The following is a 19,206-nucleotide window of genomic DNA, read 5'->3' on the forward strand; positions in this document are numbered from 1 at the left end:
CTAGACCTTATACCGGGCCTCACACCAAAGGAAGTGTGGACGGGAAGATCACCCGGTTGGCACCAAGGTTAAGATCTCTTATGGGTAAAGCAACACACCTCTGCAGAGTGTAATAAATAGTGACCTATCACTCCCTATTCCGGGATATGGAACTGCGAACGCTGCCGGAAAGGAACTCCATGAAGTTCTAGTAAACCGGTGAAGGCTGACGGACATAGCTCTTCTGAATAAAAGCAACCTTTTGAAGAAATGGTTATGAAAACTTGCATTGGTATTAGACTTTATGGTCTAATGCTATAGCTAGTGCATTAAACACATCTTTCCTATAATGAACTTGTTGAGTACGCTCGTACTCATCCCACTCTTAAATCCCCTGCTTAGATATGGAGTCCACGAAGGAGGATCTACAGAACAACTCGAAGACCGAGGAGTCAACAACTACTTCAAGGGACAGGAACCTGCCGAAAGAGTCATATACCACATCCACCATGGAGAAAACCTAGATTAAGCAGTAGAAGGGAACTAGCTCCCTAAACCTAGCTCCTATTTAGCTAGAATATATTCATAAACCTTATAGCTAGTCAAAACCTCTACAAGTAGAGTTAGTGATAAGATTAGACTACGAGTCGTTCTCCTGGAGTTTATTTGCAGTTTTACCTCATTGTAAAGTAGGAGGCTGTGCTGATCTTCACAGTAACGAGTCCGTATGTAATTCTATAGACATGCCTTGGACCCACATATGTTTCTGTTGTACCACTCTGAGCGATATAATACTAGTGGAACGGTGTTTCATTGGTGTTATATCAGACTTGCATACTACACCATGCAGTGGTATGCCGGGTCACCATAGATGTCCACTCATCCAGCACAAAGTTGAGAGTGGAGGCCATGGCCGTGCGCTTGTCCTCGAATACACGGGCGTTGCGCTCCAACCAGAGGGTGCGCATTACGAGCATGATGAGGGAGTTGACTTCCTTCTATCTCCCAGCACCGAAGCGGGAGGAAGCCTGAACCCACCAATCCCCAATGCCCAAGTTCCCCACTGGGATGATGTCGGGGAGACGAAGGCGATGCACCTGGCCATGCCAGATCCCCTGCGAGTAACCACAATGGAGGGTAATATGGTCAATCGTCTCGTCAGCAGTGTCGCAAAGTGGGTATAGGGTATGGGTTGGTAGGCCCTGTCGCAGTCTGCGGTCAGCGGTCCAGCAACACCGCCTCAGCGCAAGCCAAGCGTGGAATATGTGCTTGAGCGGGGCAAAGGACGACCAGATCAAAGGTGATGCCGTTTCGACGGCGGGAGGACGGGGGAATCCCGATCCGCGGTGTGTATATAGCGTAGGCGTTGTTGGGCTTCCCGCTGGTGGCGCCGTGGAGGTGGTGGCGCGGCCGGGCCGGGCTCGAAAGGGGGCGGTCTCCTCCTTTGGCGGTGGGGCTCTGCGGAGCGCCAGCGTCGACGGCCTCTCTTCCTCGCGTCCGTCGATCCCCGGATCAGGCGTTCGCGGTTCTCCCTTGTCGGATCTTCAAGATGGCGGATCCGGTCTTTTGCTCAATAACTGGAAGATGTTGGGGTGCTGGAGCGCGTCGACGGCGTCGATGGCTCGTGGTGCCGGCTCTGAGGAGCACGTGAAGTTCGACAACCCCGCTGTCTCGGGTGGGCTCCGAGTCCAAGGCGTAAAGCGGAGCTTGGGCAGCGGGCCATGCCGTCTTCTCATCGTGGTGACCGGCGATGACGACGGAGTTCAGGAGGGCCTTCTGTGTATTTTTTCTGTTTACCTGGACTTTCTGTAAGATCTCTTCAGTAATACAGTATCTTCTTCGCAAAAAAAGGCGCTGCCCGTTAGACATGTGTAGCGTTGAAAGAGCATCCTGTATGCAGCGCGTGAGGAGAACAAGCCGCCGCCACTCCACTTTCAGCGGAAGGAGTCGGCGGCACCGTCCTCGCCGCAAACACTAGTAGGAAAAGGCTTATCAGTGGTGCACCGTTTTGGAATTATGTAGTGGACGGAGGGTGCGACACAAAATCCACGCCATAAAAAAAGTGAATTCTTTGGCGCACGGACCATGCAGGCGCACCAGGTAGGCATGCGCCACAGAAAGTTTTCTGTGGTGGGTACGCCACAGAATTGGCGGCTAGATCAAGATATGGGGCTGCCGGAATTTTGCTAGATTTTTTTTTTGTAATTTGCCGTAGGTGGGTGGGTGGGTGGAGGAGGAGGAGGAGAAGGAGGAGGAGGCCGGCCGAAGGTGATGGCTGTGTGGGTGGGTGGTGGAGGAGGAGGAGGCCGACCGAAGGGGGTCGCCGGAGGTGGGGGAGGTGGTCACCGAAGGGGGTCGCCGGAGGTGGGGGAAGGGGGTCGCCGGAGGAGGAGGAGGAGGTCATCTGGTGTGGAGGAGGAGGACGAGGAGGTCGCCGGGTAGTGGAGGAGGCCGGAGGTGGAGGAGAGGAGGAAGGAGAAGAAGAGAAGTGGAGGTGGAGGAGAGGAGGGAGGAAGTGGAGGAGAAGGTGAAGTGGAGGAGAGGATGAGGAGGAGAAAAGAGAGAGGGAGAAGGGTGCCGCCGGAATTCAAATTCCAGCCTAACAATTCTGTGGCGCATGTGCATTTTGTACGCCACAATTTTTTTTATTTTTTCAGGAAAAAATCTTGACTTTGCCGTAACTTTTTACCCTTTTCGAATTTTACAATTCTGTAAATTTTAGAATGGCCGAAGGCGTTGAATTCGTCTGTAGAATGTTTTTTAGGTCATTTTGATACATTGTGCGTATTTTTCCGACTTCGTATGCAACCAGAAAAGTTATTTTACAATTTTCCCCACTTTGTTTGCAAAAAAAATCGAAATTCAAATTTGTTAATTTCCCCTACAAGTATACCACTTAATATAAGTACATTTCAAAGGAATTTGTTCAAGTTTTTATAATTTTCTGTGATTTTTTTAGTACTAAAAAGGCGATCCAGGGGATGGTGCGTAGACGGTTGAAAAAACTTCGGTGGCGTATGCAGCTCCATGCGCTACAGAAATACTTCTTTCTGTGGCTTATTTGGCCACGTGCGTCAAAGAAAAGCAACATTTTTATGGCGCATCCAGCTCCATGCGCCACAGAAATACTCAGAATTGGTCAACCCAATAATTGGACGTGGGTTCCAAATTTCATGGCGCATGGAGATTTGGTGCGCCAGGTTACTTGGTGCGCCACATAAAGGCATTCCACCTATAGCTAGTTTCCTACTAGTGAAACAAGAGCCGCAGGCGTGGATCACCTCCCATAGCCGCAAGTACTGAACTAGCTCTCCGGCAATGTCGAGTGCCCAATCATTGCGCGCGAGCCCATCCCAGCCGCTTTCTAACGGCCGGCTTGACGAATTTGATGAGCCCAACGCGATGGCGGACGCCGTGAGGCCCGCGATCCATGGGTCCTCCCAGAAAAGGATGTGACATAGGCATGCCTAAGGGGCATGTCGTATACATTACCCCTGGGTTACTCTTGGAGCACAAAGTCCATGGACTTGAAGACTCGAAGGCCCACGAAGTTATAGATGCTTGGATTAGGAAAGTAGGGTTGTCATAGGAAATTTTTATCAATATAGGAAAGGCCCAGCGCGGTCCAATAAACTTGTACTTGTATGACATGGAAAGTTTCGGCTTCACCTCCTATATAAAGGCAAAGCTGGGGGCAGAGAAAGATATCGAATCATTGTGTAACCTAGCCACCGTAATTTGTTTCGCTGGACGCTTTTGTTCGTCTGAATTTTCAAGATCTACTTGCTCCTCTACTGTCGACAAAACCCAAATCTATAATTTGTAGACATTGGCGAGTTAGCCCCTCGTCGGGATGGACTTGTTGTTGTCCACGACAATCCGGGCCGATGCATTGAGCAGGGCCCAGGAGTCTGATTCCACCTGCAGGTCTAACCCGCTCCACAGCTTAAAGGCCTCCGTCTTCTGGAACCAAATCCAACGAGAGCGCAAGGCGGTGTTCATGCGGCGCTGATCAAGAAGGCCAAGCCTGCCTAGGGACTTCAGTTGACAGACCAGGTGCCAAGCCACCGAGCAGCAGCCTCCAATCGCCTCCTCCTTGCCCAGCTAGAGGAAGCCCCTCCTCAGCTTCTCAACGGCTCGAAAAAACCAAGGATCCAGGTCTAGCACCAGGAGATGGTAAATGATCAAGGACGTCATGACCGCCTAGACGTACACAGTGCGTCCCTCAAGTGACAGGAGCCTTGCTTTCCAGAAGGGCAGCCTGGCCACGAGCTTGTCGAGAACAACCTGGAGGTCCTCTTTGCGCGGCTTCCAAAGCGACATCGGCAAACCTAGGTAGGTGCATGGCAACTCCGGAACGGGGCAAGGCAGCGTCGTGGACAACTCCGTGGCGTCCTCCGGCGAGCAGCAGATGAAGGTGGCTGAGCTCTTCTGGTAGTTGACAAGAAGCCTAGACGTGCCGCCGAAGCAGGGCAACACGCTCCAGACGGCCGCTAGCTCCTCACGCCAGGTCTGGTGAACACGACAACATCTCACCGTACAATGACCTAAGACCCACCGCAGCCAGGTGGGAGAGCAGCCCCGCCCCTCCCAGTTGTTTCTTATGGACCACTAGACCATACATGCGCGCGTTGCAGCGCCCGTCCAATCTGAGCAATATAACAATGAAATGATACTTGTCAAATCCGAAACGGTACAAATATCCAAAAAGATCAACTCGAATTGTGTGATATTCGGGCCAAATATTATAGATATTTGCAGGTTTACAACTTTTTGTGATGGCTGCTTTATTACAGATTTGCTAATCACTGTACCATGCACTTTTGAAAGTTCATAATAGGCTCTAAATGGAAAATTTGCAGGCCCGCCACCAGTTTCATAGGGTAACAATGGACAATAATTACAAAACGATAATACAGACAAATGAACAATAATGGATACCATTCCATAAAAAGACAACGTGGAGAACATTGATATATGAATTAAGTGTAAACTTGAGACTGGAGCAGAACCGTTCAATTTCTCTCAGATATTTCTAAAACATGGTCACTATGTGGAGAGTAACTTCAGACTGGAGTTCGCTTGTGTGATGGAATCTGAGGATAGTAGCCTGATAATTATGCGGACATGCGCTGAAGAAAAAACATGTAGATTTTTTTAAAGAATGGCACAAGCTTTGGCCTATCTATTGATTAAGAAGAAGTTTTACAACTCTTGGGATAATTTTAGGGAAAAGTGTGCATTAGAATTTTCATAACCATTGGGTTTTAATGGACCGGCCAGGAACAACCCAACAAATCTAAAATAAAAACACGAAAGGGACATGTGTGAATATTCTTACACAGAAATAATCAAGTTTTGCATGTATTTTCTGAAATGTAGATTGCTCTTGCTTTGTTATACAGCAAATAGTATCCACAAACTTGCAAGTGTGTTATTTATAGTATGTCCTAGAGCCACGAATTTTGAGAAAGCCTTGTGTGGTATTTGCTTAAGGGTATCTCAGTCACTTATGTTGAGATTTGATTCTTTTTTATGTTCTCAGAATCTGCAAAAAGTAAATTGACGATCTGTAAGTTTTTACAAGTCAAATTATTATGTTATTCTGCATATAACTCGTTAAAAGTTATTACTGTATCAACATAAAATCGAGGAATTATGATTACTTACAAACTTATAATTTGGCATGGTAACATAAACATTTTAGAATCTTTCTGTAAGACATAGATTAAGGTACCTAGGATGTAAGACCGAGTTCATAGAGGGCTGGAGGGCCAATAGCCAGGTTCTTCACTATCTTTTCGCAGAAAAAAGTTCTTCACTAACTGCAGCAAGTTGTTCAGATGAAACAAAATGCAAAGAGAAAACAGCATACCATTATCAATTCGTGACAACAAAAGGATTTTTTGAGATGGAACAAAATGATGATTGCCCAATGGATGAAAATATTAGTAAACATCTTTCAATCAAAAGGTTTAACAACACTAATACTATAGGACCAAGAATAGGCTGTCATAAGTATTAGTTTTAACCCAGTTCATAACTATCACCACAACACCAGCACTGACTTATCCTTGTGGTGAAAACATGCTTCTATGCACAAACACAAACATCTGAACAGATAATATTGAACACACAATATTACCAGTACATATGTTCGGATTTGAACTGTTATTCCCGTTGATGCAGAAAGCAAAGTGAAACCACAAGAGCGTAAATTAGATTCCTTGATACTTTGGATTGACATATAAAAATATGATGATGGGCATTACTCATTAGGTCCTCATCAGTCTAGTGTTGTTTGGGTGGCCAGTATGATATTTGCATGTTGACAGAGTAAAAGAGCAATTGTATTGCATGTTAGAGAAAAGAAACAACAACTAATCATCCCTGAAAATATGCAAAGATACCAAATTACACTGAACTGCACATGATCCAATTGTTCTGACATTGAGGAAAAGTAGTATGAACTGAGACTAAAAGTTTCATCATTTGAAGAACACGATTTAGCAGGCATCTTTTGTACCTAGGAAGAAAAAATCTATCAGTGTACACTCCAACTCTCCTTGGACCTGCTGGTCTCCACTGCCACGTCCAAAGAAATTTAAACCAGCGCACAGTCAGGCAAGCAATCTTGCAGAAAATGTAATATAACTATAGAAATCTGTTGTGTACCTGGCACAGTAAGGAAAGCTATTTACCTCATGTTCCAGCTGTATATCGACATGGTTGAACAGTAAATTAGATGTACCTGGTAGATATAAAAGATATGGGAGAATACATCACTGTACAAATTAAAGCCCCACTCAAACTAACATAGGCTATAGGAACCGAAGGTTTAAAGGCCACAAAAATACCTTGCCGAAAGAAGACAATGGCCAATAGATATAAGCAGGAAGTTGGCTACTAATTCCAGAAGAAAGAAAATATATGTTGGAACAACAATGATGATAATATACAATAAATTGTTCCATTGAGAAGTTATGTGACTCAGCCTAGAGACATATATATTTAAACAAATGGCAGTGCTACAGCAGGCTTACGCAAGTCTGAACCGAATTTTATTAAGGCAAACCAAGATACGGAACACAAAGAGATAAGAAGAGCATAGAATAAGAAGTTCACAATTTCTCAGAAAGGTAAAAGAACATAGAACTGAAAGATCGAGATGTCGCCTAGAGGGGGGGGTGAATAGGCAATTACAAACTCTTGCGGATTTGTCTTGTAAGAATGCGGAATTAAACTATCGTTTAGTTTACAAGCACAAACCCTAAATATGCTAAGCTCAACTAAGTGTAACAATAGCAACTAGAGCTAAGCAAGATAGGCACAAGATATATGTAGCACACGTGATAGCAAGATATATGTACTTCAAGAACGATGGCTATCACAAGGAAAGAGAGCTCGGGTATAGAAATAACCGAGGCACGCGGAGAACGAGGATGTATTCCCGTGTTCCCTTCCTTTGCAAGAAGGTACGTCACGTTTGGAGGAGTGGAGGTCCCACGAAGGATTCCCCGCGCCACGAAGGCTCACCCTATTCTCCGAACCACACCCATGAAGGATAATGTCCCTTTCCTTATGGTTAGCTTTTCCTCCGCTCCGGAGATGGCAAGCTCCACAACCACTTCACAAGCTCCACGAAGGAGAAGCCCGGGCCTCTTCACAATCTTCTTGAAGAGATCACCGGAGCACCAACCGCCAAGCCAACTAGGAAGTCTCCCTCCAAGAGTAACAAGCTCACGGTCTCTCACTCGAACTAATCGTGGTGGAGAGCTCAACACTATGCAATGATGAAAAGCAAAAACACTAGAGGTGTTCAAATCCTTCATTCTCAAATCCCACCCAAACAACAAATGCTAGGATGAGATTGGAGAGGAAGAACAATGGGGAAAGTCAACAAAAGACTCCAAGATCTAGATCCCAAGAGTTCCCCTCACTTAGAGGAGAAATGGATTGGTGGAAGTGTAGATCTAGATCTCCTCTCTTAGATCCCTCAAGAATGAGCAAGAATCATGGGGGGAGACAAGAGAGAGAGCAAGTTCTTCAAAGGCAACAATGGAGGTGAGAGAATCAAAGAACTGACCCAGCCCAAGGTGGAAGAAGGGCTATTTATAGCCCAAGAGCAAATATAACCGTTGGGGAAAGGTTGGGCTGAGTCAACCGTCGAGGAGGCCGGTCAACCGGGCCTGGGGCTGGGCCGTCCGGTCCATGGCCCGGTCAGACCGGGCCACAGACCGGACCAGCCGGTCCAAACCGGTCGGTAGGCCGGACCCCGACCGGGGTCACTTTGCGTCGTCCAGGAGGTCATCCGGTTGTCCCCCGGTTGGCGCCCGGTTGGCGACCGGTCGACCGGACGGCACGCCGAGCCAGCCGGTCTGTAGGCCGGCTGACCGGGCGGCAGACCGGAACCAACCGGCGCATGGGCCGGTCCGACCGGGTCCCAGACCGGGAGAGCAGGAAAACATGTTATACAAAAACTGTGATAACTTTTGTGTCCGGACCCCGATTGACACGAAACCATTTTTGTTGGAAAGATAACGACGAATAGAACCCCGATTGTTGGAAATATGGAGACTCCTCACAGAACATTTTAGATGATTTTAGAGAGGGAGTCTCCCACCGTCAAGAAACGGTGAAGACGTCCAAACTCGAAAACGCAATAGAAGATGCATGCGGATTCCGTTTTCGATGAACTTGGGCTTGTTGTAAAGCTAGCAACAAGCTCAAGAACCTCACACAGAGAAACACCAAGAAGCAATAGGGATATGCAAAGTATGCAAAGGATTGAGCTCCCTAGGACGATGCGATCAAGTTACCCAACCGAAAGCCCCTCTTGATAGTGCGGCTATCTATCCTATAATCCGGTCTCCCAACAACCACCTTGAGACCGGTAAAAGGAAAACCTAGCAAGTTCATACCTTTGCCTTGCGCATCCCGCTTGATCTTGATGATAGCTCTTCAAGCTCCACTCAAGCCGGAATGCCTCACTTGATCATCGTCGCTTCGTGAAGACTCACAAATGCTCCCCCATACACCATGATGGGAAAGCTCTATTGATGCACATCTTCACATGTACATTATCACCAAATGGACGGCAAGCTTCAAGCATGTGATCCACTTGAGATGCTCATCTTGAACTTGCCCGACTTAACCTTGTACCTTCTCATACTCTCATAAGATAGAGCATGGCTAATATTGAGTTCCACATAAGAACTCCATCTTCATTTCTTCTTCTTGATCATATCACATATATGTCTTCAAATCGATGATCTTGATGCCAACACACAAGATGTATCTTTATTTACATGGCATCCATACTTGAATCCAACACATGGAATACAAGTAGAACCTATGGAATATTCCTACATATAAACTCAATGAAAACATTAGTCCATAGGGGTTGTCATTAATTACCAAAACCACACATAGGGGCAATGTACCCTTACAAGAACTCCAATTTCTAATTAGGCAACTCTGAGAGCAATAGAGCAGTGATTAGACAGAAATATCAGATCATCAGCACAACAACAAGCAGTCAGGTGGATCTGTTCAAGCTCCTACATTATTTAAGCTCCTACGTTATTTATGTGTGTGCTGTTGGTTTGGTGCATCAAATGCAACTTTGTGCTCTTTCCAACTCTGTGATGTACATATTCAACGCATAAAGAGCAATGTCGTGGTACTCAATATTACAGCACAAATGCATAATCGGCAAATGCTTACTTTAAAATTTGTCACAAGAATAAGAATCAGCCAACCCAGATCTGAATCTCCCACATCTCACCTGCCATGCAATTGGGGCAGAGCAACACTTGTAGTCACAGCATGATTGTAGGCACTGTAAGAGGATTAGGAAGAAAAAAACTAAATAGAACCACCAGAACGAGATAAATATGTGTTGAGGAATCCTCCAAACCTCCATCCATGCCGCCGCTGGAAGTTGTGTCCTCGCAGGGGACTCCCTGCATTGCATCAACGAGATACATCAGGGATGCCAAAATCGCAACAATCTGAGCACAAGTGGCAACACTTTGGCTATTACTATCCTCCTTTCCTGGTTGCTTGGGAAGCTCCAGGCACAATCTGAGCCTGACAGTAAAGAAACGGGAAGGCAATACGATAAGACGGAAGAAAGAAGCGGACTACATATAAGGAACCGGGAAGGCGGTGGGCAACCATTAAACCGCTTTCAATCACAACCTGAAAGACAGGAAACTGAAGGGGGCGCACGTACTACGCCATTAATCACACAAATTAAGAGCATCGGCGCTACCATGGAGTCTGCCTGCCAGCCGCCGCCGCTCCGCCTGCCGAATGACCAAATCCTGGTCAGGGCCACCTACACAGCCAGGTTAACAAGGAGGAACTGCGCCAATCAGAGCAACGAGTCGTGGTCCGGCGAATAAGAGGAGGCTGAACGCCGTCGCTTCCACGGAACTCGTGTTCGGCGAACTGGGGAGAAAAAGAATAGAGACGAAGCACACGGGCCCAACCTGCGTCCAGCAAGAAGCAGCCATTTAATTTTGGGCTGTTTCGTGGCCCGTTATGGTTTAACGCCTAGATCGGTTCCAGGAGAAGCAGCCCTTTAATTTTTGGGCTGGTCGTGACATTTGTTGTTTGCGCATTGAAAAATCACGTAACGACTCAAACGCGAGATTAATGGATCTGCGGTGTCCAGCAACTTGATCGAACGGTTATAGACGTCAAAACGCTGTAAGAGCTCCTAGGTGGAGCAGTTTTGGGTGACTTCTTTTGGGCTCCTGCTTATGCATAAGCCAGCTTATAGGAAATGGTGGGGAGAAACCGTAGTGAGAAGAAACTCCTAGAAGCTAGGTCCTCCTATTCTTTTGGGCTTCTACCAATTTGGCTTCTTTGATGTGTTGAGCTGTAAAATGTCTACAATGTCCCTAAATTGTATATAGATCCTAAATAAATTATAATACCATACATGTGATAGTTTTTAGTGAAGAATGAACTATAAATAAATAAATAAATCAAAAATTATGAAAATTCTAATAATGATTAAAATATTGTGTCATAATATAATTCAGTACATTCCAAAATAGAAGAAATGTCTTAATATTTTTTTCATGAATACAATACAAGAACTCCTCGGACAACCAAACTTGCAGCAATGTCCTTTCCGTAGTTGAGTCAACAAAATTTTCAATAAATTATTCACTATATCATATATGTAATGTACAAGCACAGATTTGCAAAATTATCACTAAATTTGTGCCCAGAACTTCACCAAGTACACGATCAACAGGTTAGTTTCTGAATGAATGTGAGCAGCAAGGAAACAAAGTGACTCCAGAGCAGAAAAAAGTTCAGAGATGAACAACGATAGCGGCAGGGACGCGCACTCACGCAGGTTGCCGGCGGGCACCGGGAACACGACGGACGCGCACTCGCGCAGGTTGCCGGCCGGCTGCCCCTGTCGCACCGTTCGGAGGTAGACCTCGAGGCGGAGGCCGGGTAGCTTGGATCGTAGGCACATGTATACCGTCGGCCGCGGCCTCGCCGATTGGCGGCCGAGGCGGAGCGACGAGCTCGTCGCCGGTGATGGGCGGTGCCGCGGGCGGAGGGGCAGGCCGCGACCTCGAGGCAGGGGAGCGGCGGCGCCTATGGGGGAGCGGCGGAGAAGCGGCGGAGAAGCGTCGGAGGCCGCGGGGCAGCGGCGTACGGGCGGCGCCGGCGGCGAGGGAGCGGCGGCGGCAGGGAGGAACCCTAGAACTCCATGTCGAGCAAGATAGCGATGCGCGATACCGTTTCGGTACATCTCTTTTGGATGTCCATCCGGGTAACTCGTGGAGTGGCGGTATGTTGTAAATTGCACCGAAAAGTGGAGGCTATTCTATATACCTGTTCGGGTTTCGGTGGAGAAGCTCGGGAAGCGCACTGGACCAGATTCTCGGTATAGACAGGATTTGAGCTTCTCGGTGGGAATAAGCTGGGCTGAAGCTGGACACTTCTTTTGGGCTTCAGCGGTCCACAACCTCGAAGCTGGTATAGAAGCCCAAAAGAAGTGGCCCTTACTGTTAACTAATAAGTGTCTTGTGTAAATAATTTTTCCATACAGAGAGCGACAAGATGTTGCATGAACTAGCGCATTGTGGGACACATGAATTAGTGAAACGTGCTCAATTTTTGTTAGTGAAAAGAAGGAAGTTGTTGATGTAATGATTTTTTTTCATATTTGGCCGGTGGTACCTAATTTTTAAACAATAGAAAAAAATGTAACACTTATATTATATTTGTCTGTGCTTGACATTGTGTTGGCCTATGAAAATAACCTATTTGCATTTTATGAATATAAAACTTAATTGGAAGCCATCGTAATGGGACAATATATGTAATATAAATTTGACTAAACAAAGTTAATAAGTAATTTAAGCATAATGTTAGAACAATATATGTGTAATAGAGTAGATTGAGGCCCGATTTATTTCGTAAAGTAAGACTTCTACGAGTTTTCTAAGATGTGTATGATTAACACGTACTTATTTACCAGTTGCAAACACTACTGCAGAAAAGGTTATAGCCTCCAGATGATTAGCAAAATTATACCTGCGTACAAGCCTGTTACTGATACAAAATATTAGTGATAGGCGTGTAACAAAGGATGTCACTGTACTTTTTTTTGAAGGGCGGCCGGGATTGAAAATATTATACTGACAGGCCAATAAAAGAGCCTGTCACTAGCAAACCGTGTTAGGCCTCCTCATTTGTGGGCCGGTCCTTCCCACACGCATCTTACCAGTGCTCTCGTGCGTGTCCACCTGCTCGTCCGAGCCAGCCGGCGCTTTCCTTGCATTGATCGATCTACAAACTACACAAAAACAAAAAAGCTACGGGTACAGGTATCGATCACGTCCGAGCGAGCCGGCTCTTTCGTTGCATCGATCGGTCTACAGATTACATGAGAGATCGGACGTGGCCGGAGAGGAGTTCTGCTCAACGCCTCGCAACCAGAATCGAGTTGCTTTATTCGCCATAAAAGGCTGCTAGCTCGTCCCTGTTTGCAGTACGAAATAAACCAAGCTTGTTCTAGAACTCCAGCAATTTGGGCGACGCTGAGCCTAGCACACAATCGAAAGAGATGGATTTACGTGAAGGTATTTTTTTCTCGCTATTATTCATATACATCCTGGTTCCCTAGTTCCGCGAACGTAGACAAAATAATTCCCACTTCTTAATGGTTATCACATTAGAATTTACATTTTTCTGAAGAGTTAAATACATGGTTAGTAATTTAACTTGTCACGTCGGATCGAATTAGTCACCGTACATCGGAAATACGCTGTGGCGGTAACTGAATACGCACAAAATGTTTTCTACGGTCACTCCTGCATGTAGAGCCTGTGTACGAGCTGAGCTGGCAGTCGTGGGCCCACGTGGCAGAGTAGTTCGGTCCACGAACTTGTCGAATGGAGCAGGTCGGTCACTCCTCGTGGTGGCGGCATTTGTTGACAAAGGATTTAAGCAGTGGCTTATTTGCAAATGAGTAACTGTTTGCAAATTCCCCACGCTGCCCCCAATTCCCCACTCTAGCAAGAACCCTAGGTCGGTCTCCGCCGTCGCGCCTCCTCCACTCGTCGTCATCAACTGCAGTCGTCGGGATGCGTAGCGCGAGCTCTAGCAGCACCAGCGTTTTGCGCCGTCGTAGCCCATTCATTCCGACGATCCCCTGCCCTGACTGCGGGAGGCTGGTGAGCCGTAGCGTCTCCGGCACGGCGGAGCACCATGGGTGGGTGTACTACAAGTGCAAGAAGCACGGGGTAAGTGAAATGTGCAATTTCTGGTGTCTTTTTTGTTCGATTTGGTGTCTGTCTCGTTCGATTTGGTGTCTGTTTCTTTGACGGTGGCGTTTGATTTTGGTTGGCAGCATGGCTGCAACTTCTGGCATTGGGAGCTTGAGTATGTGGGGTACATTGTGGACAATGATGTGCTGGTAGGAGACTCTGCAGTGGATGCCATTGGCTGGGCTGAAGATAGGAGGGAAGCTCTGGAGCTGATCAAGGCAGAGAATGAAGCAATGGGGGAAGGACCTGCAGCAAGGGTTCAGAGACAGCATGATCAGAAGATGCATCAGGTCGTCAAGAATATGCAGGCATTGGTTGATGCAGTGAAGAAGGTGCAGCTGTTGTTGATGATCATTGCCTGCATCTTGTCTGTGATGCTTGCAATTACTGTGATGAAGAAGAACTAAATGGTTGCAATAGCCAGGCATTGTCTATGCTCCAATGTACCAATCTGTAGTTCGGCTAGGTACTTAGTGACTATGTGTGTTTCTGTGAATCTGGTAGTAAGTAAATGCTTGCAATATCTGTGAGCTATCCATTGTAGCAATGATGTGTGTTTTCTGTGTCTAGACTGAAGTTTATGATGATCATGTGACTATGTGTGACTGTGGGCTATCCAATGTATGCAATGTAGCAATGATGATCATAGGCAGGCATTGTCTGTGTTCATGTTTATGATCATGTGACTGAATGAAAAATGCAAAAATAAGAGTGCATTGGCACAGGGTAAACAGTATTGGCACACTGCAGAAATGCAGGAATAATTACTTAACCAAAAGGATGGTACTAGGAATGATATCCAGCCTAAACATAACCAAAAGTAGGCACATTCTCACAGGTAGCAAAGGAAGAGTGCATAGTTTCAACCACAGTACATAGTGCACATTGCCACAGGTAGCAAATGATCTCAAATATTACAGCAAATTGAGCTACTTCCTCCTAGGAGGCCTAAACTCATCAAACATGTTCACTTTTTGCACTGGTTGGGTGACAAAAGCATCTGCATGTTCATCCACTTCATCATTGCTGGATTGAGCAGACCTTAGTGTAGCCATTAGTTCAGCCCTGTCTTGTGCTTCTTGCTGCTTTTCTTGTCTCTTTGCAGCCCTCTCTTTTGCTCTCTCTGCTTGCTTCTTCTCCAGTGCTTCCTGCCTCCTCTTGGCTGCTTGTTCCTTCCTAACCTCCTCAATGAACTTCCTGGTCTCAGCCTTTGCCTTTCTCTGGTTTTCTGCATCAATTCTCCTCTGCTCCTTCTTGGCTGCTTGTTCAGTTGCCCTAGCTGCTGCTTGCTCTGCCTTTCTCTTCTCTTGCTCAATTCTCTTGGCTGCAGCATCTTCTGCTTTCTTCACCTGAGCTGCCAGCCTAGCTTCTAGAATTGCCTGCTTCTTCTCCTCCAGAGCTTTCATCTTCTCCTGCTGCAAAGCTAGCAATTTCTGAGCAAGCTGTCCTTGTCTCATAGTGTTAGGTGCAGCAGGGTGGGGTAGCTCCTCTCTGGCTGAAGCAATGAAAGTGGATTCTGGAGTGGGAGCTGTCTCCATGTTCCTCACTATTGTCCTCTGGAATTTCAATGCAACTTACAGTAAAAGCCGCCCTTCCGCTTGCCGCCGAACCCCTCGTCGTCGCCGTCGTCCGGCATCGTCGCGGGGGAGCCCCACCCGTTGCCATTACCGCCGTGGTGGCCGACGAGGTGCGCGTCCCCGCCGATCACCGCGGCGGCCGCCTCGGCCGCCTTGCGCCACTGCTCCGTCTGCACGCGCAGGCGGCGCATCTCGGCCTCCAGCGCCTCGCGCGCGGCGTCGGCCGCCCTGAGCTGCTCGCCCATGCGCGCCTCCCGCGCCGCGCTCTCCCTCAGCTCCTGCTCGACCAGGAACGCCTTCGCCGCGGCGTCCTCCTCGGCCGTCCTGGCCGCCTCCGCGGCCGCGGCGGCGAGCTTCTTGAGCTCGGCGTTGTCGGCCGCGAGGACGGCCACCTCCATCTCCCTGGCGGCTAGCTGGGCCTTGAGCTCCGCGACCTTCTCTGGGATCTCCTTGGCGTCGGCTGCAGGGGCGGCTGCGGAGGCGTTGTTGGTCTTGCCAGCCTCCTCGATCATGGTCTTGGTCTCCTCCACCTCCACGTCCTCCTCGGCCGGCGCCAGCACCGCCGCCGGCTTGTCCCCGCAGCTCACCTCCTCGCCGTCCTCGGCGACGGGCGCGGCCTGGTTCTCCTTGTCGCCCGACTCCGTCCGGACGACCTCGAACACGTCGGTCGCCGGGGAGTTAATGCTGCTCTCCTCCTCCTGTTCCTCCTCTGCCGCCGGCGCAGGCGGTTCGGGAGCCTTTACATCATCAGCTTTCTGCTCTTCTTCGAGCGCTACGGGAGCGGGAGTGGGAGAGGGAGAGGGAGGAGATGCGGACGGCTTGGGGCTCCCCTTGGTGCCGACATGCTTCTTGGCCTCCTCGAGCGCGACCTGGGCGTCCTTCTTGGCGGCCTCCGCGGAGACGAGCTGCTCCCGCAGCTTCTTGAGCTCGTCCTGCACCTTGCCCAGCTTGGTCTCCAGCTCCGCCACCCGCGTCCCCGCCCGCTTCTTCTGCGAATCGCACCGCCACCACCGAGTCAGTGAGCCGCGGCTCCCTGGCCGTAGCAGAAAAAATGCATAAAACAGTGGACAGCATACCTCGGGCAGCGGGCTGCGCGGCGAGTGCCTGTCGGCGGCGAGCTTGGGGCTGGTCCGGTCGAGGACGGAGCGGTGGTGCGCGCCGTTGGAGTCCGACGACGCCGTGGTCTTGAGGTGCAGCGGCGCGCGGGGCGACGCCCGCTGCGGTGGCAGCTCGGAGCCCCTGGGATGGATGAAATGTCAGCATGAGAAACGCAACGAATCGGGCCGCGAGAGGGAATGGGACTTGGCTGCTGGTTGCGGCACGCACCTGGATCTCGGCATTGCCGGTGCTCGTCCGCCCTGCGGAAAGCTCGGCGTTTGCAGCGCGTTCAGAGGAGCACGAAGGAGAGGGACGGGAGGTGGTGGAAAGGCGGGCAGGAGCTCGCGGCGGGCACAGCGGCGCAGGAAAAAGAGTCACACTCCACTGATCCACTCTCTCGTTCTCTGCGGAAAACGGGATTAATAAATGGAGCTGCGGGCTTCCGGCTGCGGCTACGAGAGAGAGGCTGCACCGCGTTCCGTAAAGACGACCGCACCGTTGTTGTTTCAAATTTCAAATCACCGCGGCGGATCACTGGAGCGACGCACGCAGCCAACCCGAGCGCCCGTGCCACGCAGACTTGAGCCTAGTTGACAGGTTGTAGTTGGTGGCGCACCGGCTCCTCGGGCCAACGTTAATGCTGGCGGCGCGTGGCGGTTGAGGCCTGAGACGTGCGCGCGCGCGCGTTTGGATTGGAACGTTACTTCTGCCTCCAGCAAAAAGCAAAACGGAATGAGATTTTTTCTCGGGAAAAAAAAGTCTATTTTAAACCCTAAACTCTGCAGGGTTTGGTAAAATGAACTTTCAACTTCAAACCCATTTTATTTCTACCTTGAACTATTGAATCTCGCTCTAAATTGAACCCTAGAGTTTCGGTTCCGTCAACGCTGACCGCGGTGGAGCTTTAGCGAGTAGGAGGCACACATTGGTCCTCGTCTGTGAGAAGGACCATACCGGCGGGATGGGGACTCGGAGGCGCCGCCTTTCACCCCCATCGTGGGGTGGGGACACGCGGAGAAGGTGGGCGTCAGCGAAAGGGAGGACGAAGCTTGAGCTTCGAGGCCCAAGGGAACCGAAAATAATTTCACCAAGATTTCAAGAGAAAGGAGGTTCTCGGTGAGCAAAAGGTAACATGCCGAAAATCTCGTCCGGATTTGAAAAATATCCAAGGTATTACATTTCAACAGAAAATGAATCATGTTTTTGGCACATAACTATGGCGTAATGTGGTGGAAGGGGGCCTGGTAAAAAGATTGTATTTGTCGTCATGGTGAACAGACAGATGCCATGGGATGGCTTAAGTTGGGGCCGGATGTGCGCTAGAGGATTCGGGGGAGGGTTTTGGTTACACAAGGGTGGATTTCGGGTGGAATACCGGTATCTTTATTGATGAACTTGGCCTTGGCCAGAGGTTGAAGAAGCACAGTACAAGCTCTATCTTTCTACCGCTAACTTGTGATCCCTCTATTGAGTGCTCCCGCGCAGGGGTGTGCTCCCTCTCCTTATATAGGGGAGAAGGTGGCTTACAGGGGAAGAAACCCTAATGGCATCTTTGACTAAACAAACTACTTTACAAAGCCTCTTTGGCACCAAGTGACACCGGTATGTCTTTAATCAGGGAAGATGACATCCTCCGGTAGCTTTTACGTCATCTTGTGCTTTGGCTTCAGAGCTTCGATTGAAGCTGATGTGCTTCGCTCATCCTTGTTCTTTAGTCCTTGAGGGAATCTAGCGGAGAGGCCGGAGACTTAGCCAAAAAATCCGAGTACCCCGTTATCCCATTTACCCCATGTCCCCATTACCCCGAGGCCCGATCCCTCCCAATCCCCAACTGCCGCCCTTCTCCCGGTGGCAACTCCGCGCCGGTCGCTCCATACGGTACACCGCGCCGGCAGCCCTGCGCCCCGTTCGAAACGCAGCGCCGCCAACCCCTCCAACGCTGCCGCGCCGCCAGCCCACTACAACGTCGCCACTCGACGCCCTAAGCCACGCGCGGCCCTGCATCCCCAACGCCGCCGCCCTAGGACGCCGCCCTGACCCCCCAAGGCCGCGCCGCCCTGACTCCCCAACGCCGCGCCGCCCGTTCACCCGACGTGCGGACGCCTCTGCCTGAAGCGAGGATGTACCACTGCTCCTACAAGCCGGATTACCTCTGACGGTATCTGACGCCGTTGCGACACTTTCTCTGTTCTGTAGCTGGTTGTTGAATTTTCTCTGTTATGTAGCTGGTGCTAATAACAAGAATATTGATATTTAGGATGAATGTCAATATTTCTGTTTGGATGATTAGATATTCGGAACACATATTTGATATTGAGGTTGAATGCTAAATATTGTTTGGATGGTCAAAGTGAGGAATTGCAATTGTTTCAGACTTCGATTATTGTACTGCTGTATACTGTAAAAACTGAAGCAGATCTACAATTCTAACAAATGTTTCTTGGAATCAGTGTAAAACTTCTTTTCTTATGAAGCTTATAAAGCTAGAGACATAGACAACTACAAATAACTATTCTCCACATCAGCTAGCTAGTACTTAGTTGGGTCTGGGCTAGTACGTACTGAACATGTTCACAGAATTCAGAAACAACCCAAGGCAACGCAAAAGCTGAGCATGACCATTTGGGTTTTGTTTTATTCCTTCTTTGGCTAAGACAGACATTTATATGTATATACTGATTCCTGAAAAATCATTACCCTTGGAAGAAAATTATAGGCAGAGTACATTCTGGTATCATGCTTGG

General features: G+C 48.7%; 1 protein-coding gene across 1 annotated transcript; it reads right to left on the bottom strand.

Moving 5' to 3' along the window:
* Positions 1-14,716: 14,716 nt before the first annotated feature.
* LOC124664576 (interactor of constitutive active ROPs 1-like) lies at positions 14,717-16,704 on the bottom strand. Its single transcript, XM_047202061.1, has 4 exons — positions 16,691-16,704; positions 16,441-16,603; positions 15,366-16,353; positions 14,717-15,282 (listed from the first exon to the last, which is right to left on the bottom strand). Exons 1-4 carry the CDS (start codon positions 16,702-16,704, stop codon positions 14,717-14,719), a joined length of 1,731 nt encoding a protein of 576 aa, XP_047058017.1.
* Positions 16,705-19,206: the final 2,502 nt, after the last annotated feature.

The sequence above is a fragment of the Lolium rigidum genome, chromosome 6, assembly GCF_022539505.1.
Source record: "Lolium rigidum isolate FL_2022 chromosome 6, APGP_CSIRO_Lrig_0.1, whole genome shotgun sequence".
NCBI lineage: Eukaryota > Viridiplantae > Streptophyta > Magnoliopsida > Poales > Poaceae > Lolium > Lolium rigidum.